Source organism: Sprattus sprattus (genome assembly GCF_963457725.1).
Source record: "Sprattus sprattus genome assembly, chromosome: 13".
Lineage (NCBI taxonomy): Eukaryota > Metazoa > Chordata > Actinopteri > Clupeiformes > Clupeidae > Sprattus > Sprattus sprattus.
Genome location: NC_137911.1, coordinates 24,424,142 through 24,450,262, shown reverse-complemented (window position 1 = coordinate 24,450,262; position 26,121 = coordinate 24,424,142). Strand labels below are relative to the sequence as shown.

The 26,121-nt window shown below is 43.5% G+C and overlaps 1 protein-coding gene across 1 annotated transcript; it reads left to right on the top strand.

Annotated features, from left to right (window-relative positions):
• Positions 1-3,699: 3,699 nt before the first annotated feature.
• grm1b (glutamate receptor, metabotropic 1b) lies at positions 3,700-26,121 on the top strand (the record flags this gene model as incomplete). Its single annotated transcript, XM_080850739.1, has 8 exons — positions 3,700-4,432; positions 6,374-6,623; positions 10,429-10,664; positions 14,104-14,377; positions 14,555-14,723; positions 16,102-16,228; positions 22,381-23,311; positions 25,260-26,121. 8 exons carry the CDS (start codon positions 3,700-3,702, stop codon positions 26,119-26,121), a joined length of 3,582 nt encoding a protein of 1,193 aa, XP_080706865.1.

Sequence of the window (26,121 nt, the reverse complement as noted above, 5' to 3'; positions counted from 1 at the left end):
GGCGATAGTTTAAGGGAAGACACCGTTGGGGAAACTATGCAGCAGAGCAGCGTTCACTCATTACTGTTTCAAACGTCCCCGGTCAACATCCCAACGTATCACAGTCACATTTGCACTATTTGGAGCGTACGTTCTGCACACAAGTGGTCATCATAGACCCAGTGATATCACAGTGGCGGTATCATTGCATACCTGATAGGTTTCTAACTATCGACAGGTAACCGGCATTGAAATGTGGGACCTCCATCACAGCGGGAACAAAAGCATTGAATATCCATTGAAGGTCTCTGTCCAATAATCAAAAATGTCGCTTAAATACATACATGCATTAGCGAAATTACCTGCCTAATTTGTTGAGTTTGTGTAGCTAACGTTACCGGGTTAGCTAAGTCTATCACCCCTCATTAAAATGCTACGCTATTTGCAGGACAGGAGCAACATATTTACAGTAAAATTACACTTTATTCACACCCGTAGCCACGTCCACTCTATCATGTGGAGAAATGTACTAAATTGCTTTCTGGGAAATTAAAGTCCCTAGCTACTTCTTTGTTATGAATTCGAGTATTCCGCCATGGAAGTCCTCCATTTTTAAAATATAGGAAGTGACGTATGTGTAAATTAGGCTACTAACATACTGATAACACCAGATGGCAGTATAACCACTTCAAATCCATAATGGGAACAGGTATTACCCTAATGTGCCACCTGTTTTTTTCCTCTTCCATATCGTACATCTACCTAGGCAGGACACATACGATACGAGTGTCGCTGTAGGTTCACCTCTCAGACCTTTCTTTGCGAAATGCATAATGAAACACCATTCATACATGACTCAGAAATAGCCTAGCATCACACTACAGTTATCATTCCCTTAAGTTTTTTCTGTGGGCCATGTCTGTTATTTATGTATGTTTGACGAAACCAAGTGGAGCGGATTGGTTGGAAGTGGGACAGAGACGCATGCTAAATGGAGCACAAATACCCTGGGCCATCAGGAGGTGATTCATAATTTACGGTGCCAAGTGGAGGTTAGGTGGACACCTTTGTCCAAAGCTCACTCATCACAAACACACACCTTTTTCCAATTGCATTTTTTTCTTACCTTTCAAAGCAAACAGTGTAGTTTAGTTCTGGCAGCAATACATTTTCTTTAACACAATGTAACAATGAGTAATACTTATAATGGGAATCAGAAGAAGAACAGTGATTCTCAATTGTGTATTCTATCCATTCTCTGCATCTGTTTGTATTTTGGGCATTTGGAAACTTTAGCTCCAGTTTCATTCAATGTTCTTATTTAATTGATACAAAAAATGAAAGCAAAACAAAATTCTCAAATAAAGAGACAAACATTTTGTAAAAGGATTTCAACAAAACATAGACAACATTGATGCTGAGAACTCATGCAACTGGAACTGTTCACTAGTACATGTTAAATGAACAGATCTATTCATACAGAAATATATTGCAATCTACAATGATAGCCAAGTCAAAAACTAATTTGGATAAATGACTGCAAAAACAAATGAATGTTTGAGATTCGTATCTCAAAGATCCAGCAGGCTGTCTCCAAGCATGACTGCTTTCCCCATCACTTCCTGAGTAACATTATGAACATCCAATGGCCAGACCACATCACCAATACTATGGTTATTGTATGCGTGCAAAGAGACTAAAAAAGATATCAAAATCCATCAAGGGCCTTGAAGACCATCTCATACAGCATCTCATACTGCATCAACTGAGACCATCTCATGCTGCATCCCCCCTCCCCACAAATAACTTGTTTAGCCTTTTTCACTCTGGCAGGGGGACTGACAATGGAAACTAGCCTTTTGGCTATAATTGGGTGCATTTACATTTTAATGTTTATTAATGTACACTGTCCCTCTTCATCAAATCATCAAACTGAAACTGAAACTGAATCCGGGCCCTGATTTGATGCGAAGCCACTTAATATTCAGGTAAATTCCGATGTCAACTGCTATGATAAGGACTTAAAGCAGGCCTGAACACCAATGGCACTTCACTCCAGGAAAGCTGTCATTAAGACTGTAACATCAGGCATCACATTGCTCTTTTAAAACAGCAGAGAAAAGACAGAGACTAATTCCTCCATCCACAACCCTGCCCTCCACCTGCAATGTATTCCAGGCAACTGACTTGTTAGGCAAGCAGCCTGTCTGTTCCATTAAAACACACTTCCCTGATTTCTGCCCTCAGAGAAGGCACAACTGTTGTGTGTCTGTCATTGTGTGTGGGTGTTAGTGAGTGAGAGACAGAGAGAGTGAGGTGAAGTGGGGTGGGGTTGGGATAGCCAGGGCTGAAGAGGGGAGCGGTAAAATGAGAGGAGAACAAGGATCTCAAGTATTTGCATTCCCCTCTTAACAAGCACCTCTCCTTGAGTGTGTCCTTGAATTTCACAACAATCTTCACAAATACTTGAACTCAATGTGTTTCATAGTCATTTTTGGAAATATTTGGGCCTATGTATATTTATACAAGTCGTTTGCATATTGCAGGGAAGGGCAAAACACAACTATTATTTTTGACACTGAAGCCCCGTTTTCATCATGATGTCAGTGATAATGGGCTGAACTATCACCACCACCAAGCTTTTATCATCAAAATAATATTTTTTTTCATCACCATTTTCTTTGCCGTATGAGACCAATTATTTTGGCTATTGGGGTCATTTTGGCTTTTGCAGTTGTTCTGACCCGCTTTTAAGATGCAGTGATTAAGAAAGAGAGAAGGGGGGCACCACCGCTCGTTTTTAGAGTTACAAAAGACGACGTCCCCCTCTCGCGCGCCAGAAGCAAAGCCGCAGTTCGTAATTGTGAGGCTCGGGAAGCAGGGAGGCATGCGGTGGGCTCGCGCCTCAGGTAAGTACACGGTTCCTCGGAAATGCACTCCCACGCGCTTTAATTGGCTGCAATTTACCATAAACAAACTGTCACGTTTTGTCCTCTTTTATGTAGAATACACTGACGCGTAATTAGTCCCATTCATAATGTTTCATGAAGCTTTAATTTAAGGGATGTTTTGATAGGCTAGACTGTAAGATTTTGAAGATCTTCATTGAAAATTATGGTGAAAGGTTTACATTAGTGGCGTTTCCAATTTTAAACGTTCCATTGTCTTTGTTAAAATTATTCCATAAAACGGAACAATTTAAAAACTACAGATATTGAACGATGTTTATTCAGACATTGTGTGATAGGCTACAGTGTGATAACGAGGGGAGTGAATCAACAGAATGTCTGAATCATTCAGGATTGCAAGGGGGTCTAAACATCTGCAGTCTCAACACTTCTATTGAGTTCTACCCGCTCACAAGACTAGCGCTGTCCAGCGTGCTGAAATCACAGACTACCTTAGCTCATATATTGCTCTCTTCAGACAGTTAAGGATTTATTTTCACTATGAAGGAATGCTTCAGGGTTAGTTGGCTTAATCTGATTTGCTACGCCGGACAAGTTTTAAAATGAGGTGTCATCCAGCGGGCACGTCGTCCATTCAGGTATTATTTTGGTATGACAGTGAGCTCTGAGCTCAGTCACAATGTAATTTATTTAAATTTCCCCACAGGATTTTTAATGAAGAACAACATTAAGACGCCAATCAGGTGATGGGTTTTCTCCTCAGTTAACTTGGATACAGTGAACACCGGCGCTGCTTGACGACCTTACGGATATGATTTTACCTCTGATGCGATGTGGACTGATTAGTATGAGCTCTATCCTTGCTTTACTTTTGCCGCTGGTGCTCTTCGGTGGATTCGTTTTTCCTAAGAACATTCATGAGCGGTCTCTGATGCCGCGGGCTGTCTTACGCTCGGTCGCCCGCATGGACGGTGATATCATCATCGGTGCCCTGTTCTCTGTGCATCACCAGCCCTCGGCCGAGAAGGTTGCGGATAGGACGTGCGGGGAAGTCAGAGAGCAGTACGGGATCCAGCGGGTGGAAGCTATGTTCCACACGCTGGATCGCATCAACGCCGACCCCAACCTTCTCCCCAACATTACTTTGGGCTGTGAGATCAGAGATTCCTGCTGGCACTCCTCCGTGGCTCTGGAGCAAAGCATCGAGTTTATCCGGGACTCCCTCATCTCCATCCGCGATGACCAGGACGGCTCCAAGTGGTGCATCGACGGAATCCCCTCTAGCCAGCCGCCGTCTACCAAAAAACCTATAGCCGGAGTCATTGGTCCGGGATCGAGCTCGGTGGCAATTCAGGTGCAAAACCTGTTACAACTTTTCAACATCCCTCAGATCGCTTACTCAGCTACAAGCATAGACTTGAGCGACAAAACTCTTTACAAGTACTTCCTTAGGGTCGTGCCATCCGATACACTCCAAGCGAGAGCTCTGTTGGACATTGTGAAAAGATACAACTGGACCTACGTGTCTGCCGTTCACACAGAGGGTAAGGCCCAGTGACGACTTACACACATTTAAATCAGGTATATGTTTATGTGCTGAGCTGGTGATTCAACATTAAACTATTACAGCTTTGAGAGTTGGTTGGAAAATGCCCCAAAAATATCAAGTCCCCCAAGTTCTCTGAATGTCTTTCTGTAAATGTGTGTGTGTGTGTGTGTGTGTGTGTGTGTGTGTGTGTGTGTGTGTGTGTGTGTGTGTGTGTGGAGTCTGGAGCAGGCCAGTCTGTCTAGTCCCAGAGACATTTGAGACATGCTCCCCTGAGTTTGTAGCCCAAGTCCAGAGAGAGTGAGAGAGAAAGAGTGTGTGTGTGTGTGTGTGTAAGAGAGAGAACTACAAAAGAGAAAGGGAGAGAGAGTTTGATCGCCAAGAGACGTGTATAGCTCTGAGAGCTGACTTCATTCACAGTGAACAAAGCTCATGAGTCCTGTGATTCTACATGAATGTTCACACATTTATTGAAGGATTTCATTCATTTTTCCATTAATTTTCTGAATGACATCATGTAAGCTCTAAATGTTGAGAATTACTTCAACAATTAGCTCAGAGCAGAGTTAAATACATGAACACGTTTTGTTGCTCTACTGCTGTGCCGCTCTGCTGGCGATAAGGGACTGCGTCTGGGATTATTACAGTGTCTGATCTCAGAGTTTGGGATGCTGAACAACCACAGTTCAGACTATTAACTTTTTTTGGCATATTCTAGAAGATTCTATTTGGAAAACAAGGCTATCTCGTCCTTTTGAGTAAAACAGTCTCTGGCTGGATAATGTGAATAATGATGGTGTTCATGGAGGACAGAACACATCTCGTAGCTCCGCTTTGGCCTCGAGATGCATTACTGAGTCAGTATTGACAGCGTGTGAGCAGCCGGAATGATATCGTCATTTCTGAAAATGGAAATACTTGCTACTTGTATCTCATGGGTGTAGGCGGCAGGTAATCTATCAGGCTGTCACTGCAGTCTGGAGAGGAGAGGGGTGAGTTTGTAAATGGCTGCTTAAGAGGTCATTTAAAAATATCTGCTCTTTGAGGCGTGTCTTTTTAAAATCCTCCCAGTGTCACCGTGTGGCCAGGAGCAGATTATCTGCTTTTTTTTTTGCTTATGGAAATATGTGATTGAAATTCAATTTTTTCTCCAGAAACCCCAATAATTAAAATGGCGTCTATGGGCGAATCAGATAGGCACAAAGCAATCTACTGCATGCATAATATCCCACAGGTGGATGGATACATACAGCCCCAAGGGACATGAATTGCAAAGCAAGTTCATTTAAATTGATGATTCTTCCGAGTGCTTTGTTTGTGTGGATGGATACAGAACGAATGGAGAATGAGCCTAATATTCCAATTGTCTATCCCAAGAAGACACAATTCCATATGTATTGTCTGTCTCGTCCGTCACGCCAGACTAGAACAATGTTGCTCCATTCTGGCGTCTCATGATAGAGGAGTGCAGATGTGTCCTGCAGCGATGCTCATTCACGTTCACACTCAGCTCATTCACTCTGAAGGGTCTGGGAAAATATGCCTGAGACTAATTTGCTGCACCAGCGTGGAAAATGAAATGTTTCAAGAAGTCGCAGAGCAATATTGTGTCACCTGTGATTTGGTATTTTACATAATTGCTTCTGAACCACAATACAAACTAGCTCCTCCATGTGCTTCATAAAAAGGAACTTCTCAGTTCTGTTGATTGACTGACTTGTTTTGATTTATTTACTTACCATATATTTTACCTTTTCAGGAGGGCGCTGTATACATCAGAATATCTCTTATATATCTACAGAATATCTACACATACATTTCTAAATATATTACCCAACACATTATCACAAAACATTCTTCCACTAGTTTGGCTATCCCAGTCCAACTGTCACTATCCACACCAAAGGGGGGAGTACAGTGACCTCTTCTCCTCGTGCAGGAAACTATGGTGAGAGTGGCATGGAGGCCTTCAAGGAGCTGGCCGCTCAGGAGGGCTTGTGTATCGCCCACTCTGATAAGATCTACAGCAACGCTGGGGAGAGGCACTTCGACCGCCTGCTGAGGAAGTTACGTGAGCGCCTCCCGAAGGCCAGGGTGGTGGTGTGCTTCTGCGAGGGCATGACCGTACGCGGCCTGCTAATGGCCATGAGGCGCTTGGGTGTCGCCGGAGAGTTCCTACTCATCGGAAGGTGAGGAGCGTGCACGCACGTGTGTGTGTGTGTTTGTGTGTGTGTGTGTGTGTGTTTGTGTGTGTGTGTGTGTGTGTGTGTGTGTGTGCAGAGGCTAACCTTAGAGTTCTAGCTCATGGGGAGTTCTAGCTCATGGGGAAACCAGGAGTGTATGTTTGTAGCTATAGTGAGTGATTGTGTGTGCATTGTGGTAGGCGAGGTCCATCTGACTGTGCAGAGCATATAAATATTGAATAAATATGGGGTATATGTACAGAGACACATTTGCACACATACACACACACACACACACACACACACACATACACACAGAACCCCCCCCTCCCCCCTCACCAGCCGCACTCAGCCTCCAGATTCCAGAATATTCATTGTGATTCTTACTGGAGTGTGTGCTCCATCCGTGGAAAAGCTTGGCCATGAATAATGCATGTGTGAGGAGCAGCCACTGTGTGTCAGATCACAGGGAGGCGGGCTAATGTGTTATAGCACCTCCAACAGGGAGGAGAATGAAGACTATGAGCTTTCGGGCCTCGCTTCCGACTGGTGAAACCTTTTCCATGAGCGTGCGTTCCGCAGCTCTTACCAGGAGAGCCGTGGGATAACCACTTCACCGAGAGTCGGGGACGGTCAAATTGTCAGCCCCCATCATCTTCTTCACACTACACACCGGCAGGCTGTGTTTCACTTTGTTTCGTGGTGTGAGGTCTGCTGCATTGCCTGTGATTGGCTCAGTCACAACAGAACCATCACATCTGGTTGGAGAACTTGGGAGAGGAGACAAAAGCTATTTAGAAGTAGGAGAAAGCATTTAGGAACACCACGCTTCATTGCCGCACTGTGCACAGTGATGGTGGAGAGATATGAAATGATTAGAGGCATTAATGGAGTTTTGGCTTCACTGGAGCCCAAAAAAAGAACTCCAAAATATTGTTACCGGTAGTGACAGAAGTGTAATTTCTAGAGAGGAGTCTGGTTACATGCCAGAAGATTGCCCAAGGTGAAGGGGAGAGAAATTCAATCAAGCTTGACTTTAAAGTTGACTTTAGAAGCAATCTTTTGATTGCAACAACCACCTATGTTGACGTGCACACTATATGATGAAACATGAGAAAACCTGCTTGGGTGAAGAACGAAATGTTTCAGAGTGGAGGTCCTGGAAATCAAGCTTTTCAGACACACTCAGAAGAGTCAGCCCCTCGGAAGAGGCTGGCGGATTCTCTGCTCCCCCCTGGAGGTCTCTGTGGACTCCTGGAAAGAGAACAGCAACTGGGTGAAGCAGTGTTTTATGGGTCAAGGAGGAGAGAAGGAGGCCTGCAAACAGCAGCGCAGTTAAGGCAGAGAAACTAAGAAGCACAGACAGGACTAAACAAGACTCACCACTAGGACTGTGGTAACAGTGGCTGCTGGATCTGTTACATTAGCCAACAGGACTTTGATTAGCTGCTGGAACTGTTAGATTAATAAATAGGACTTTGATTAGCTGCAGGAACTGTTAGATTAATAAATAGGACTTTGATTAGCTGCTGGAACTGTTGGATTGATAAATAAGACTTTGAGTAGCTGCTGAATTGTATAGATTTTTAAGAAGGACTCAGATTGGCTGCTGAAGTGATGGTAGGGCTAGGGACCTACTTAGGCAGCATTTGTCCAAGGGGACTAAGGGACACTGAAAGGGCCCAGGCTTGATGAAATAACTGTGTGATGGAAGGCTGACGGTTCTATAGGACCGTGGTAGCTCTCACCACTACACTGGCATGGTACTGTCTGGATGGTTGCCTGGATTTTGACTGGCATGATAATGAGGCGTGTTTAGCTAATCAAGACAGTCTTCTGGATGAGCTATATCAATGGGATTGCTATACCAATGTGTGCTGTGATTACTGCTCTTACAGATTTAGCTTTTGTATCACAGAAACCAATCAAAACAATGTAACAGATTGCATGGTTATCAATACAGTTGAAGGAAAACAAACAAAACATATGATGAGTTGACACACTTCTGGTCTGTGTTATGGTTCACAACAATGGTAACCCACTGATCGTTGAGACACTTCTGCACCATCTGTCTTTACCACTGTAATCTGCTGTGCCCATTGTGTTTTGCTTCATTGATGCTGAGTTGTCAAAAGGCCCTGGAACAACCAAAACGCACATTACATTTTTTCACCTCTTTGAAATACCACCAACAAAAACAACAGAAAACCCACCTGCCTTAACAAAGGGGGCACTCACCATAGCTGGTGTGTATCGTCATCTAAGAATAGGCTGTCCTTGGCATACGTTAGGTGAGGGTGCTGTGAGAGACAGATGGTAAGACACACTGAGAGAAATGAGCCTCCAGAGTGAGGGAGAGCGAGCTCCAAAAGCCGCACTATGTATCCAGCAAAGGGCAGTTGATGAAGAGGATCTCATAAAGGCATGTCCAGGAGGACGCTAGTCATGTTTACTACTGCCTCTTCACCTTATGTCACTTAGAAATACGGCAGAGACACAATCTAATTTCATTTTCTTTAAAATCACTCCCCGAGTGTAACCAACTTACCTTCAGCTGTAAATCAGTGGCTGTGTTTTAGCGGCGATTACGGCCCCCTTGGTGGGAGAGAGTGCAGGGTTTGATTGGGACTGCTTCCTCTGGTTGCGACAGTGCTTGCCTTGCCAGAAAATAAGGAGGCACTTCGATAAGATTTTAATGAGTGTTTTTCTTCAGGCATTTATCTTCATGGAGAACTGCCTGGTTAGCGTCTGCATCTCGCTGATATTAGATGCACTGCACAGATGGTTAGACAGGCACCGCTTGAGTTCTAATCGAGTCTCATTGTGCCTTTGTGAATGGCAGTGCCTGGGTTGGACCGTATCGGTATGGTGGTTTAAAACTTTCCTTTTTCTATGCATAGAAATGAAGGGGATTGGATTTTATGTGAAGTTTTGATTTGTTTCACCATCACAGTGTATTCCCTCAGGGAAGGTGGGGGGGGGGGGGGGGGTGCATGTGCACAGAGGAAGACCCGTCTGGTGCAACCAAACAACTGTCAGATGGCTTCACTAGCAGAAGACACCGCTGATAAAAGCCCTGCTGTAAAACGGGTTCCAATATTTCCAGGATCTTTGCAACATTCTGTGAAGTTGAAAGGAAAACACTGTCAGATTTGGGGCTGTCAAGGCAGCCTTTGTGAGCTTTGAACAGAGACCCTTTTACAAACAAAGGGACTGTGATCGCTCAACACAGCTGAGCCCGGAACAGTCATGGCAAGTGAGATTGTCTCTCTGCCTCATCCTGTGTGGGTCCATGTGTGTGTGTGTGTCTTTGTGTCTGACTATATGTGCCTGTCTGTGTGTGTGTGTGTGTGTGTGTGTGTGTGTGTGTGTGTGTGTGTGTGTGTATGTGTGTGTGTGTGTCTCTTTCTGTCCATCTCTTTGGTTGTGTGGATGAAGGTGTGAGTGACTGCCTGTCCATCAGTTTGCACTTGTCTGTGTGTGTGCGTGTGTGTGTGTGTGTGTGTGTGTGTGTGTGTGTCTGTATACAGATGTGTGTTAAGAGGGCATCTGTTTCTCTGAGTCTGAACGTTATCCTCTGGTGTCGCATCGTTCGCCCCTCTCCTTCTCTCTCACTCCTCTGCACTGAGCACCTCTGATTTCTCCTGCATCGAGAACAAGCGGGAAAACACAGAACTAGGCCAGCTTTCCCGAGGGGGGTCGGTGAACCTGTGCTGCGCATACTGCTAATTCAAAGGCTTGTCACAGACTAATTAACGCATAATTACGTTATGACTTTTTGACCCTCTCGACCTCTGACCTTCCCACGCAGTGACGGCTGGGCCGACCGAGATGAGGTGGTCGAGGGTTATGAGCCGGAGGCCGTGGGCGGCATCACCATCAAGCTTCAGTCTGAGGAGGTGACCTCATTCAATGAGTACTTCCTAAAGCTGAAGCTCGACACCAACACGAGGAACCCCTGGTTCGCCGAGTTCTGGCAGCATCGGTTTCAGTGTCGCATCCCGGGACACGCACAAGAGAACACAAACTACTACAAGAACTGCACAGGTAACAGAACCAAAGAGACACTGATGAACTTTACAGAAACTGGGTCCTGCGAAATGTACTGTGTAAAGGTTTTAGCACATAAAACTGGTCTAAATATCAATGAGAAAAGCTTGAGAGTGCGGTTTTATTGTACTCAAGGTTTTAGAACATGCAATATTGTCTTTATGCCTGCAGAACCCTAACTGTTCAATGAGGCGGGCTGAGCTATTGCAGTTGTAAGACAATGTGCTTGCCCTAAAACCTTTGGTAAAAGGATTTAACTGCTTTCCTCTGGTAAAAGCCTCTTCAACATCTTTACCGGCATAAATGTCTATTGTAAACATATCATACAAATAACATAACATGTTTTATGTCTGTTTGTCTCCCTTCAATACTCTGCTGCACCAAAAGGTGATCTAGGTAAATTGAATTTTTATGGCACATTGGCAATTATGTTCCACACGGACCCCAAAAAAGATCACTTTATGTTCTAGATCACTTGAAACAATGCTCAGAAAGCATGTTTTCAAAACAGTGAAAACATCACACAAACTCACACCAGAGAAAGGTCTGACAGTCTGCAATATATTTACGTTTCTGAAATGCTTTCAAACAATAATGACTGTTTGGGCTTGTGGCCTGTACATCAAAGGAATATCAATATCGCTGATTTAAATACGTATAAACGTAAATATAAACAGGCATGTTGAACCAATTTTACCTCATGAAGTAATGTACATGTAGAATAGATCCGACTGTTTTGTCACTATCTTACCATGTTAGAGTAAATAAGCACCGGCACAACCATGCGCTTTCCATGTATCTTCTACCCTCTTGAAAACAATCCTGTTTTCTGTCTTTTTCCCTACTTTTGTCCTGTTGAACACAAGGCCATTCACCTCTCTGCTTTCCTTTCCACACTAAAGTAATAGCTCCACCAGACACACCTGTGAATAGTTGTCTGATAGAGATGCAGTCATAGTCTCCTGTTCTGTTGCCTTTATTATGTTTTTTATCTAGAGCTCCAAGATGGTAAGTGTGTTTTCAGATGGGCTACACTGAACCACTTCACCTCAGGAATATACATAGAGGTCGACTGATATAATAGAAGCATGAGTTTAGTATGCATTGGTTCTCAATTGTAAGATATGGATTTCTACGTAGCAAAAGCGAATGTGCATGTTAGATTTAAAATAGTAAAAGAGATATTTAATATAATATATAGATATATATCTGTTGACCTCTACTATATACAGTTATTGGGATGTTATTGTGCACTGTTATGGGAACACTATAAGTTAAGGTTTCTTTACACACGTTTTGTGTATGTTAGTACACGTTTCTTTTTGAGATCCCAATAACATGTGTATGATGCACCGCAGTAGGCGCCCACTGGCTGTGCTGCTCTCTGCATGTGGGGAGGACCTCTTCGATAGAGTTACGTATGTGTAGAGTTATGGTCATTGTGTCTGACGGTGTGTGTGTGTGTGTGTGTGTGTGTGTGTGTGTGTGTATGTGTGTGTGTGTGTGTGTGTGTGTGTGTGTGTGTGTGTGTATGTGTGTGTGTGTGCATCGCTGAGTTTGTCCACAGAGAAAGGTATATGAGGAATGATCACATGTGCTTGTGTGTGTGTGTGTGTGTGTGTGTGTGTGTGTGAGAGAGCGATAGAGAGAGAGAGAGAGAGAGAGAGAGAGAGAATACACTGTGTGAAATCGTAAGAACACCTCACCAGGGGGCACAGAGCTGTGAGATGCACATCTTAGGTCTGCCTGTAATGATGACACACTCACATCAGCACGGTCTGATTTAGCATAAATTCAGTAAACAGTTATCGCAAGATGATATTGGAAATATGATACTGTGGGATGCAGAAATGGGAAAGATGAGGCTCTGTTTAAGACCCCTGTACAATGTCCTAAAGGGAACAATTTACCGTCTCATAGTTGCCTCAATCCTTGACCCTATTGTGAAATACCAGGTTAACACAGAAATTAAACATGAAAAAAAGAATATAAATATCTAGCAGTCAGCAGCTCCTGCTTCACCCAAAGTATCATATTGTCAAGCACGTGTAGCACAGACAGACTGGATGTTTTCATCACCTCACTGCATGATGGTGTAAAAAGGACAGTTAAGCCATCACAGTGGCAGTAGATCTGTTTTCAAATGAATGTGCATTGATTTTAATATACTATGTCAATTATTCTTTCTTTACCTTCAGAATGTGGCCTACAATTAAGTCTCGAGTTCTCTGAGAACAGGCATTTGGGTTGATTCGACCAGTTCGCTAACAGTGTATCTTTGCATAAGCAACTTTGCCTCACTGCAATCCTCCGGGATTGGCATAATCAAGTTTATTTAAAAGGAGGTCACCTACATCAATAAAGTCTTGTGAAAAATAATACACCACAGTTTGCTTTGAAGATTTCAGAAAGTAGGGCAGCGACAACACTGCATGTCTTAGTCCATGTATCGCTCCCCCTCCCCCTCCCTACCCCCCGTGCTTGCCTCCCAGAATGCAATGCCTTACTGTAGTTGATATCTGGAGTTAATGACCACATCATTTGTAGATCGCCTTTACCCATTACCATTTATTCGATAGATGACATATTGGTACAATACTCTGGAGAAAGTGAAGAAAACCCTCAAACCAGATGATTCAGCGTGGGATACTTCTTTGGAAAACTGTCATGCAGTGTGTCATGTTGGAAAAAACCCTAATAAATCACACAAATATCAGCTAAATGCTTGTTAGTGCTTTTAGCTGGCTGGAAGTAAAATAGGCTTGTTAATTGATAGGGTGTCCTTTGAAAGACCTCTCTTGTTTTCATCAGAATATCTTTTCATATCTTTTATCATTTTTTTTTCCCTTCTCTGACAATGTGAGTGTCGCACCAAGGGTGAGCGAGAGGGGGTTAGGGTAGGGCGCAGGAGAACACAAATAAATGATTAATACGGTTTCTCAATTAATAATAATGTCACCATAATGTCCATTACTAATTAAATGCTGAGTCGGGTTGCAGAAACGGTTTCGCTGCTCCATGGTAACCAGCGTGCCTTTGATGCACTATTTCATGGCTGCGTCTCCTTTGATGCGCATTCCCACAGAAAACCAGCCCAGTGTGTCCTGCTGCCCATGACTCCAGGATAATAACAGCTCTTTGGACACCCTATCATTACCCCTTATCTCATTTGCACACTGCAGCAGCATATGTTTTTGGCTGTGAAAAGAAGAGCCTTGAAGCTGTGCCCTCATTTTAACCTCCCCAAGGTTAAAATATTGTAACTCTTTAACCTCGGTACCCTCATTAATGTGAACTAATTCAGCTTTTTTTTTGTTTATCAGATGCTATACCTATGCAGTGTTTTGCTGGTTTTATGGCATGGTATTACTGTGTAACTGCACATGGGTAATTATGCATACAAACAAAGTCACCTCTTAGCCCTTATTCTAATCAGCATCCATGGTGTCCTTTGTTTGGGCAGGTTATGAGAGCCTTGAGGATAACTATGTGCAGGACAGTAAGATGGGGTTTGTCATCAATGCCATCTATGCCATGGCTCATGGCCTCCACGACATGCACCAGTACCTGTGCCCAGGTGTGGTGGGACTGTGTGAGGCCATGGACCCCATTGACGGCAGCAAACTCCTCGAGTTCCTTCTGAAGACCACCTTTGCGGGCGTTTCTGGAGAAGACATGTTGTTCGACGAAAATGGTGACTCACCTGGCAGGTAAGTTTGGGGACACTACATTCAGGGGTCTGGGAAATGCACTAACTGAAGAGTAAAGCTTGAAAGTGAAAGTGAAAGTGAAAGTGTCCTCCGGTGACGGCATGATTTATGAACTGTGTTGCCATAACTAGAGTCACAAAGTGTTCATGGGTTGATTATTCCCTCTATCCCTATCAGGTACGACATCATGAACCTACAGTACGTGGACTCAGGTATGTTTGACTACATCACCGTGGGCTCGTGGCACGAGAGCATGCTGAGCATCGATGACAACATTATCCAAATGAACCGCAGCGAGATGGTCCGCTCCGTCTGCAGCGAGCCCTGCGAAAAGGGCGAGATCAAGGTAAGCCCTCTGCTGCCCCTCAGCCTGCAGACCTCCTGAGGTTCTACAATCCTGCAGTCTTTTACTTTGAAAGGTGGAGAGAAGAGGTGGGGAGCGGGATCGGGAAATAACAGCGGGTCGGATTCGAACCCGTGTCCCCGTGGGCGTTCATGCCCGTATATGGTCAGGGCTACTGCTTGCACCACAGTGCCCCCCATGCAGTCTTATCCCCCTGCAAAGATCCTTAATCTTAATCTTACCCTTCAGCCGAGAAACCCCACAGTCATGCTGCTCGTTGCAGTTCTGCACCTTATTCAACGGAATCCTTCCAGACCTGCCCCCTGAAACAGCTCAGCCTCATGAGGCCCTATAAAGTTTATTATATGCTGAATTTGTCGAACAAACAATTGAATTACTTCTATTAATTTAATATTAATTCCTTCAAATATGTGTTTTTGTCCATGAAAATATAAACATTCAATATTGGATGAACTTTTGCAGACTTGATGTCTGCAGAACAATTAAGGCTTCTTCATAGACAGTACAATGTACAATGTACAATGATCTGTCTGTTTGTACACAACAACCATACAAAGTTGCGTATCACTAAAATACCCGATTGCTGTGCCCCTGGACCTGCAAGCTGTACCTGCAATTATGCTGTCATGACTCTCAGGCGATGCAATCTTGCAGTTATGGCTCAGTGGAGATCAAGGTTATTACCGTAGTTAATTGGCCTGGTCCTCCGTGGTTCATGACATTTCATCATTCTGCTCCAGAATAAGTTCATTAACAACACCAGGAAGTTTGTGAGTCGTAAAAAACTAAAGCTCAGGACTTAACATGACTATGCAGGGTGAAAGGATAGGTAGATAGATAGGATAGGTAACTGGGGGAAAGTTCTAAGGGCTACATCATTTATTTGGGTAGCACTTTAACCACCAGCGCGAAAGAAAGCAAAATAAGTGTATATGTTTATCAGTACTATGGTTCCCTAGCGAAATGGCATGGGATCAGGATGCATTATGTGTGGAAAGAAACATCACGTTCAGTGTTATGGATATCCCATGGATAATAACAAAATTGTTCACTCCTGTACTACACTTTACTGATGTGACATTGCTATCATACTATGAATACTATTGTTACATTGCTATTACATACAAGAACACTGTTGACTTATGAACAAGATCTAAAATAAGAAGGATATCGTGAATACATATCACAGTCTTGATCACATATTAAGATGACAAATACTGGCACCAGTTTGAAATGCTCCACTGTATGCGTGTGTGAAAGTAATCTGGATCTATCTGGGTATGGATGGGTATGAATGGGTCGAAGGGTGATGTTCTGTAAAGACAGGGTAGGCTTATGATTCCTTGGCTTCCTTGTGCAGGTGATAAGGAAAGGGGAGGTGAGCTGCTGTTGGATCTGCACGGCCTGCAAGGATAATGAGTTTGTCCAGGATGAGTTCACATGCAAGGCCTGCGACCTGGGCTGGTGGCCTGATGAGGACCTCCAAGGTACAGTAGAGCCCCCCCCCCCCCATTCTTTATATCTGTCTCCATCTGTCCCTCTATCTCTGTCTGTCTCTATCTGTATTTCATGTCATGCAAGACACAGATCCCTAATTGCTCCTGATGTGCAGTGTGCCATCAGTTTAAATGTAAAACGAAATGTGTATACATCCTTGTAAGTCGCTTTGGATAAAAGCGTCTGCAAAAATGACTAAATGTTAAATGTAAATGTTGCAGTTTCTCTCTGTGGCCCTTCATCTCTAGCCTGGCCGTTACCAGACTGTGACTCCATTTCATTCCGTCAGTCAGTCTGGGCCAACCCAATGCATTTTGGTTTCCGAGATGGGCGGGTGCTTATCTTGAGGTTTAAAATCATTGGAGTTCCCTTAACCAATCAACGTTTAGTAAGCATTCGGTAGATTAAACTCTTCCCAAAGCGAGTTGGGAGAAGAGCTACGACGTCCTTTCCAATCATAAAACTTACAAGAAAATACTCTTGTTCTCCTTTTAATTTTCTGATGTTCTCGAGAGTTGAGACAACTTCTCCGATAGCTTTTCGTGTCTCTTCCTCCGTAGCAATTTTTGCTATACTGTTAAACTACAAACTCGGCTGGACTACATGCAACTCGGCAAGGCGAGTTTTGCGTCACAGCTCTGAACTGTTTGCTGATTGGTCCTGCAAAATTTTGAGTTCTGGAAACGATTGTCAATGGGGCTGGGCCAGACTGAGTATGAGCTTGAAATCAATTCAGGCGGAAATACGTAGGCTGGTGTCACCAGGCTACTTCATCTCGGCCACAGCCTCTCTCTGGCTCTGCCAGTATCTCCTCAGAGTTTTTTTTTAAGGAATCTTGATGCTTTCACCACTACCATCCTAAATCCATCTCCATTTTTAAAGTACATTTTTTAATTACCATAAGGAGCTTAACGGCACAATCGCATTCTCCAGTGTTTACTGCCTGCTTGGACGACTGTCCTTGTCACTTACGTATGTGTGACTTCATTCAAAAAGTCGTCCTTGCAACAAAATCCCATCAAGAAAATGTTAAAGCAGTGAAATTGCTATGCTGTCACTGAAAGTGTTCTTGGTGCTCTCATAATTGGACATAATGTGCTGAAAGCTCGATCTTATGACAGTTTGACACGGCGTACCGCTGCCCTCCGTTCAGTCATGCACCCTCTGAGCGCCCTCTAAATGACTCACGGGCTGCTAATGTTTATCCTGATAAGCTTGTGAAAGTGCGTGGGGTCCTAGGCTGCAAGTGAAGGCAGGCATACAGACCCGACAGGGAGAACATTAAGCTGTCTCTCCATGCGATGGCTATAGTCTGTAGCGTTAGCATGGCCAGGCACTGGTTGGTGGACCTGTAATGTCCTAGTTCCAGAGCTTTCCCATGGCACTTCAAGGCCATTCATCATGGTAACTCTCATCGAGACTCTCACTCCCAGCTTCCTCCACCTACTTGCCTGACAGGCCTACTTCACACCCAAGCAGCCTGTCCTATTTTCAAGAGCCCTCCATAATGGTCAAAGACAATGCAGCATCTTAACAGGATGCCCTATATACTGCATACGTGTGTTGCATACCTGCATCCTGGATTTCCTGTAAGAAGCCGAGGGTAACAGCTGATGTGTCCACCAGAGCGGACCCCGTAAGAAGAGATGTCATTTGCATGTGTGTGACCTGTCACTCACCTCCGCTGCAAGCTCGTAGTGATGGAGACAGAGAATAGCAGACGCAGTTTAAATGGTGTGGCAAAAATGAGACAAGCAAATCTATGAGGAATGTGAATCTGCCAGGGAGCGAGTGTGATAGGGCCTACAACAGGTAGGGTTGGGTACCGAGAACCGGTACCAATACGGCACCGGTTCCATACAACCGATACCTACCCGGACCGAAATGCAACGCAGATTTCGGTGCTTCCTTTCGGTGCCTGAGCAGATTTTTTTTTTTTTTTTAATTAAAATTTTTATAATTTAACAAAACTAGCGATAGCTAACGAGAATTAACGTTAGTGGCGTAGATCTTTCTGAGTACGATCTGTATACTTTTTTGTGTTGATAACAGATTTCGTGGGGGGGCACATATAAAACTGCTCCATCTCCCAATATAGACTCTCGCCTGTGTCGCTCACGCTGCATTCCGTATGGGACTAGTGGAAACGGGATTTGTGTTGAGGAGTTGCCATGGTAATGGGTTGACTTGCGTGTGGTTTCGGTTTCAAGATAAGTGTGGTTGTTCTAAGCAGAAGTTGGATACGCTTTATTAAACGGAGAGCTACCGTCTCATCCAAAGATATTCCTTCTCAATGTGAGTTCTTAAGAGAGCACTAACTTGGACGCTACAATAACATTGCAACAGTCTGACAGCGAAGAGCAGGCAGCCTTGCACAGAGCAAGCACAAACAGAGCTAGCCATCAATATAACGGAGAAAATGTCGAAAGGTAAACGATCAAAAGTGTGGCTGTATTTCGCACAAAAAGATTCAAACAACGCGACGTGCAGCATATGCAACAACAAAATTGCGTGTTTTTGGTGGAGAGAACTCAAGAGGCCCTGAAGCTAAACTTTTAAAGGGGCAGTAGGCTACACATTCACGAAACCAGTGGGTTTAAATAAATGCAAACTAATTAATATTTGTTTTACTCTGAAGGCAAACATGCTCATATTTCTGCAAAAGTATTAATGAAGTGTGAAGTGTGTGTACAGAGTTTATGTATTTATTTATATTTATTTAAGTATACTGTAAACAGTTGTTATAAGTTAATATATTGTTCATAGTTTGAAGTTAAAAGGTTTGAAGCCAAGTGTTTTGTATTTATTTTTATTTATAGTATACCTCAAACAGTTAATATATTGTTACATTTAAAGAAAACTATTTGCCTTGGCAATAAATAAGCCTAATGTCTTTAATTAAAAAAAAAAAAAAAGTATCGGTTCTGGCACCGTTTAGGCACCGGTATCGTTTTAAAAGTATCGGTTATGTACCGGTATCGGAAAAAACCCAAACGATACCCATCCCTAACAACAGGCCTGATTTGGATGACATTTTGTATTGTGTTTTGATAGTTTTTTCACATTTCAAATTTTGTCTCAGCACGAGCGCTAGCACTTTACATTATTATTCCAACATTACTTACTAACATGAAAACACCATGAATTTTAGTTGCCATTTTTGCTGGCATTACTGACATATCTGACAGGATGACTTTATTGGTTGGTTCATGTTGCCTAATGCATGACTGTTCACATCAAGGACAATTAATTAGTGAGGAAACTTCTCCATTAAAAACATAAAGTAATATTTTGATGTATTATTCATGTTTTATTTTGTATTAAGTTAATTTATATTTATGTAATTAATGTTCATTGAGGAAATGTTCATGTTCAATTATGACTTACTGAAAACATTTTCTTCATCCGGCATTAATGGAGAGACTAATGGACCTGGAAACGCAACAAACAACAAAATGTCTATCTGACCAAATGCTGGAGAAGCAACAGAACAAAACACAACAACTAAATATATTTTACCATTTGCTTTCACAAGAGATCAATAACAGGGCAATGGCATTTGGTTATAGCATTAACCTCTGGATTGTAAAGTGCAGCGTTTCATTTTGATCAGCCATCTCATCCATTTTAAATGTATGTTGTATTATAGCCTAGGAGGATGTATTTCAGGAGTGGGAGGTATGAACTAGAATAGAGTTGCTGTTTTAATCTTTTTCTGATTCAGAGAAAGCAATAACATGTAGCCAGTAAGTCAGCCAGTTCAATCATTGACTTTAGACTACATGAATAAAGGCTATAAATTAGGCAACGCATTACCCTACTAAATGAATAGGCTACTAGCTATTAATGTCATGTATTTATTAGCAAGGCCTACCTTACAAAAACATCTACACTGACACTGTAGTGCAAAGGCAGTAGACTGAGTGAGCTAGTAGGGAGGTTATTGCCTAACAGAAGTAAAGGTGATGTAAGCAATGCTAATGTATCTTGCTAACTTTGGCGGAAATGTATCTATGTTCCCAGGGTCCCAAGTTCTGGTCAGAATTGGACCAGCCTGACATAAATATTAATAATTCTTTTTGTAAACATTTGATTTTGATCTATTTGAATTGAAACCTTTCTAAAGATGCAAGTGATTGTCATTATGATGTGGTAGCACTCAGTTTTATTCAAAATAAGGGACAACAACGTATTTTAACATACATACAACTAGCACAAATGTAAATCTAAGGATTATAAGTATTTTTTGTATTAAAAAAATATTTAAGAATTAACAACACATTTAAAATATGCATAAAATATACATAAGAAAATCTGTAATTTTACAACGTAATTACACTTGTTGTGTCCTTGGTTAAAAATGACCAATGTAATATATGACAAAGATACTGTACACACCTATTCATATCAGCACCCAACTGCATTAAATGTGACATCTTACAACTTAACCAGTTATTCTACTCATATAACTCAATGTATTACAGTCTTGGACATTTATTTTAAAGATTGGTCATTTTTGACTGAAGACAAACCAAATGCAACAATGTTAAGTTATAACTATAATTTATTTTATCCATTCAAGTCGGTAGGGTCAATATGACATAAACACTTGTGAGTTTAAGGTAAAACTAAATATTTAAATTAAAGACTGAAGTTACAAAATGGTCATTTTTGAGCAGAACACTCTTTCAGGGTTAAGATATGTGCTACATAGAGCTGAGAAACATAGGACCTGGCAACACTGAAATGAACTCACTTTGGCAAGACTCTGTATAGATGTCCCGCTAGTAAATGTGCTGTGCACACACAAAGTAACTGGCAGGCAAGAGTATGTCTCTTTGGAGCTTGCCTTATTTGTTAATGCAGCCGGTCCGTGTTAAAACTACTGCTGTTGATTATCGAGCCAGGGAGAGCGCCAGAGACTTCTACAATCAGCTGTCTGATGGAATAGGCACTGTGTCTCAAGTATTGAACAAAACCAGCAGTAGTAACAGCTTCAAGCTGAATGTGTTGTCCATTAGGACACCTTACCAGCTAGCATGTAAACTCAACTGAATTATTTTACATTTATACCTATTTGGCACACACTTTACTCCAAAGCAATTCACAAATGAGGAAGAACAATCAAGCTACACCATTCAAGAATAAGCAGAAAATACCAATTCTAGTCAATGTAACAAACTATACAGAGAGAAGATAGAAGAAGCGCCCATAGAATAACTGCAGAGTAAGTGCAGGAGTGTTAGGCGTATTCTTTTAATATTTAAATAGCAACCACTATTCGACTGTCATATGGTCAAACAGAAAAAAGACACGTTGCCGGTACTTTGGTCAAACACCGGTAGCATTATTTCACAGGCTTCTTGTCCAGTAGCTGGAGTGCGGTGTGAAAGCCTTAAGTAGAGCAACGCTGGTGAACGGGTGCTCTGGCTCCGCTGCACTCTGCTGCACTCTGCTGCATAGTGTCTCCTTTGCTGGGGATGGGTTCTGTCTCACTGGCCAGCACTCCGTGGAGAAAGGACCTGTTTATTTTTAGTTGGACTGGAAACCTACTTCGGCTTTGGTGCATTGGAGTGCTGGGCACAGGCACAGGGTTTTAGACAGAAAAAAAGCGGCGTGGCAATCCAAAAGAAAATTCCACGGCCATTTTTAATTCATGGCCAACTGTGCGCGAGAGCGGGTCTCAGCACCCTCCTCAGGCTACTTCAGGGTTTTTATGAGAATAAATATATAATGGCTCTCTGCTCTCAGCGGGTCACATGTACTGGTAGAGATCTGGGCCTTCTTCAATCACTCTGACATGCTTTTGTGCTCAGCTCTGACTGAAAAACATTAAAAATTGACTGAAAGTCAAATGAGACACTTCAGTAACATTTGTCATGATTTTTTTAACATGGACTCCTCAGAAGAAAATGGCCTGCTTGACATCAGTTCTCACGTTTTGGAGATTAAAATTGTATATTTCTTTCCAGTTCTTGAAAGTTGAACTCTCCTTGAACACTGCTTTTACCCTCAAACTCATTACCAAGTGTCCATATTTCACCATCTCTGACATTGTTATCCATTTGCTCAATAGAAACCTTTTAGAACCTGTAGTACACACCGAAATAATACGTTCCTCTTGTCATCTCTGTGTGTGCAGTCTGCGAGCCCATCATCCTGCGGTACCTCGAGTGGAGCAATGCCGAGTCCGTCGTGGCCGTGGTGTTCTCCTGCTGTGGCATCCTAGTTACTAGTTTTGTCACCTTCATCTTCGTCCTTTACAAGGACACGCCCGTGGTGAAGTCCTCGAGCCGCGAGCTCTGCTACATCATCCTGGCCGGGATCTTCCTGGGCTACATCTGCCCCTTCACCCTCATCGCCCGGCCAACCGTGGCCTCCTGCTACCTGCAGCGCCTCCTGGTGGGCCTCTCCTCCTCCATGTGCTACTCCGCCCTGGTGACCAAGACCAACCGCATCGCCCGCATCCTGGCCGGCAGCAAGAAGAAGATCTGCACGCGCAAGCCTCGCTTCATGAGCATGGCGGCGCAGGTGGTCATCGCCTCCATCCTCATCAGCATCCAGCTCACCCTGGAGGTCACCCTCATCATCATGGAGCCCCCCTCCCCCATCAAGTTCTACCCCAGCAACCGTGAGGTGTTCATCATCTGCAACACCTCAAACGTGGGCATGGTGGCGCCGCTGGGATACAACGGCCTGCTCATCCTCAGCTGCACCTACTACGCCTTCAAGACGCGCAACGTGCCCGCCAACTTCAACGAGGCCAAGTACATCGCCTTCACCATGTACACCACCTGCATCATCTGGCTGGCCTTCGTGCCCATCTACTTCGGATCCAACTACAAGATCATCACCACGTCCTTCTCCGTCAGCCTCAGCGTCACCGTGGCGCTGGGCTGCATGTTCAGTCCCAAGATGTACATCATCCTCGCAAAGCCCGAGCGGAACGTCCGCAGCGCGTTCACCACGTCGGACCAGGTGCGCATGCACGTGGGCGACGGCAAGATAGCCTGCCGCAGTAACAGCCTCATGAACATGTTCAAGAGGAAGAAGGACGGCCCTGGAAATGCCAAGTAAGTCCGCCACTCTCTGAGCTCCCTTACCAGCCAGCCGCCGAGCCAAAGTAGCAGACACATCCGCTATCTGTTGCCCACCCGTTTGCTGCTGATCCTCTGGGAAGAGGTTGGAAGCTCCGATTAATGCTGGCTGTGCTCCAGACAGGGGTTAGGCCTCTTAAGGTCAGGCCTCAATTAAAGTCTCCCGCAGACATCTTTCATTGGCTGGGTTGAATGCAATTAAAACCCAAAGGTCCCAGGAGGACTGCAGCAACAGGGTTCAGGCTGAGCTGAGTTTGAGTTATGGAGGTTTTTCATCATTAATTAAAAGTAAGCTTGATGGAGTAAAACTCCATAGAAGCTTAAAATGTTATCAGGTTACCATGAATTATTTACATGACTCAGTAAACAGCTAACTTCAAAATAAAATTCATAATATATTCATAATATCAGGTTTGTCATCCTCTGGGTTGTGGGTTTATATTCATATACTGTGGTAAGGTGGTAAGGTATAGTTTTCAACCCTCTGAGAGTCATCCCCATTTTCTGGTTAACAAATGATACTTTTCCCAATCAGTATTTTCTTTGTAAACTCTGTTTACACTGTAGTATATTTATATATTTATACATTACCCTATATAAGAGTAAGTACGTCATTTTTTTACTAAAATAAAAAAATGAATTCAAAACTGAAATATTCTCATTTTGCATAAGTATTCAACGCCCTGTACATTGCCAAATGGAAGATAACCCTTTGACTGCAACAACAGCCTTAAGTCTGTCTTAAGAGACAGAAACAGCGTTGCACATCATTCGGTAGTGTTTTTCTATATTCTTCTAGGTTGATCTCTAGAAATCCACTCCCAAGCCTTAGTTTAAAAACAGACTGCAACAGGTTTTCTTATGAATTTGTGTAGAATTTCCATTAATTCTCCCTTCAATTCTACAACTTTTCCCAATGTTCCCTGTTCCCAGTCCCACAGATGAGTAATATCCCCACAGCAAGATGTTGCTACTGCCATATTTCATGAAAGAGATGGTGTTTCTTGGGGCATTGGCAGTGTTAGATTTACGGCACATGTAGCACTTTTAGGATTGGCCAAAAGGTTCTCCTTTGGTCTCGTATTAACCTAAAAAGTCCCATATCTTAGTGAAAGTGAAAGTGAAAGTGAAATATCTTCAGCAACATCTACACATGCTGAATGTGAATCTTCTAAAGCTGAACTCTGTAGATGTTGGGTTGATGGCTGGACTGTGGTGTCCTCCCTCCCAACTTAGTATCTCCCTCAGATGCCTTCCCAGTGTCTTTCCCTGACTTAAGCATTTGAATCACCTTGTCTCTTTAGTCTGAATGTCATCGTTCATTTTGTTATTCATAACCTGGCTGATGACCCTTAGCCGGCTATAATGTAGTGGAGTACAGTAGGGATCTCTACTTCACTTGCTCAAAAGCAGCACCTAATTATGATAAACTGGTCAAATAAATCATGCGTCTGTATGATTGGGGGATCATTTAACATATGCCTTAATCTGAAACTCCAATGCACCGGGGTTTGAATACTTATGCACGTAGTAACTACTACTTAATTCATTTATTTTTAATGTTAGCAGACACATAACTTTAACTTTGGAAATTTACTAGAGAATAAATAATCCTCAATAATAATACTGACTGGGAAAATATGGGCAAGTATACATGGTGATGACTTTAAGGGTGGGGGGTAGGTATACGTTTGCAATGCACTGTACATGTATCTGTTGTATATATCATAAAATACATGTATATTGTATGAATTATGTTATATCTTATAGAACTCATAATAATAGTAAAGAGTATTACTCTTTATATTAGTTTTGGACAGCAATCAAGAAAAGTAAAATGTTTTTTTACATGAACCAGAAATGTTTCATGTCTTCACTTTTCTGGATTCCTGCGAAATAACAGCTGTCTTTATTCTGTTTATAGTTCTAATGGAAAGTCTGTGTCATGGTCTGAACCAGGTTCAAGACATCCTCCGAAAGGAGAGCACATGTGGCACAGACTATCAGTTCATGTGCGGAGGCAGGAGACCAGCTCCAATCAGACAGCAGTCATCAAACCCTTAACTAATACCTGCCAAAACACTGGACTGGAATTCTCAGACCTCAGCACCAAGACTCTGTACAACGTGGCTGAGGAGGAAGAGGTTGAGCCAGTCCGATACAACCCCCCTCCACCCAGCCCCCCCTTGACAGCCCACATCCAGCCGTCGCCCCGGCCACTGACTCTCAAGCTGGTGGGGGGCGGCGGAGGGGGGGCAGACCTGGATCCGTTCTATGCCCCTGAGCTGCCTCCGAGAAGCCCCCTCCCCCAGTACCTCACTGCCCACTCCCCGCTGGATGGGTCGGCCCGCTTCTTCCCCAGCCCCAACAGGAGCGGCATGATCACCCTGCCCGGCAACGGAGGACGACCAGTCTACCACCAGTCCCCACACCTCATCCAGTCCCAACCCGCCTTGCCCCTACACATGGGCGAATACAGCGAGCCCACCTCCCCTCTGGAGGATGACGAGGAGGGCGAGGAGGACGAGGAAGGCTTTAGCCTCCTGCACGGTTACATTTATGACAATGCACAGATCCACGATGAAGAGGAGCTGGTCAACATCAACAAGACGGCAATGGAGGACTCACTGGCACTTATGCCGCCCTCCCCTTTCCGAGACTCGGATGGTTCTGGGAGCCCTGCGCCCGGCTCTCCGGTCTCCGAGTCGGTGTTGTGCACTCCTACGAGTCTATCCTACGCGTCTGTCATCTTAAGAGACTATAAACAGAGCTCCTCTACGCTGTGA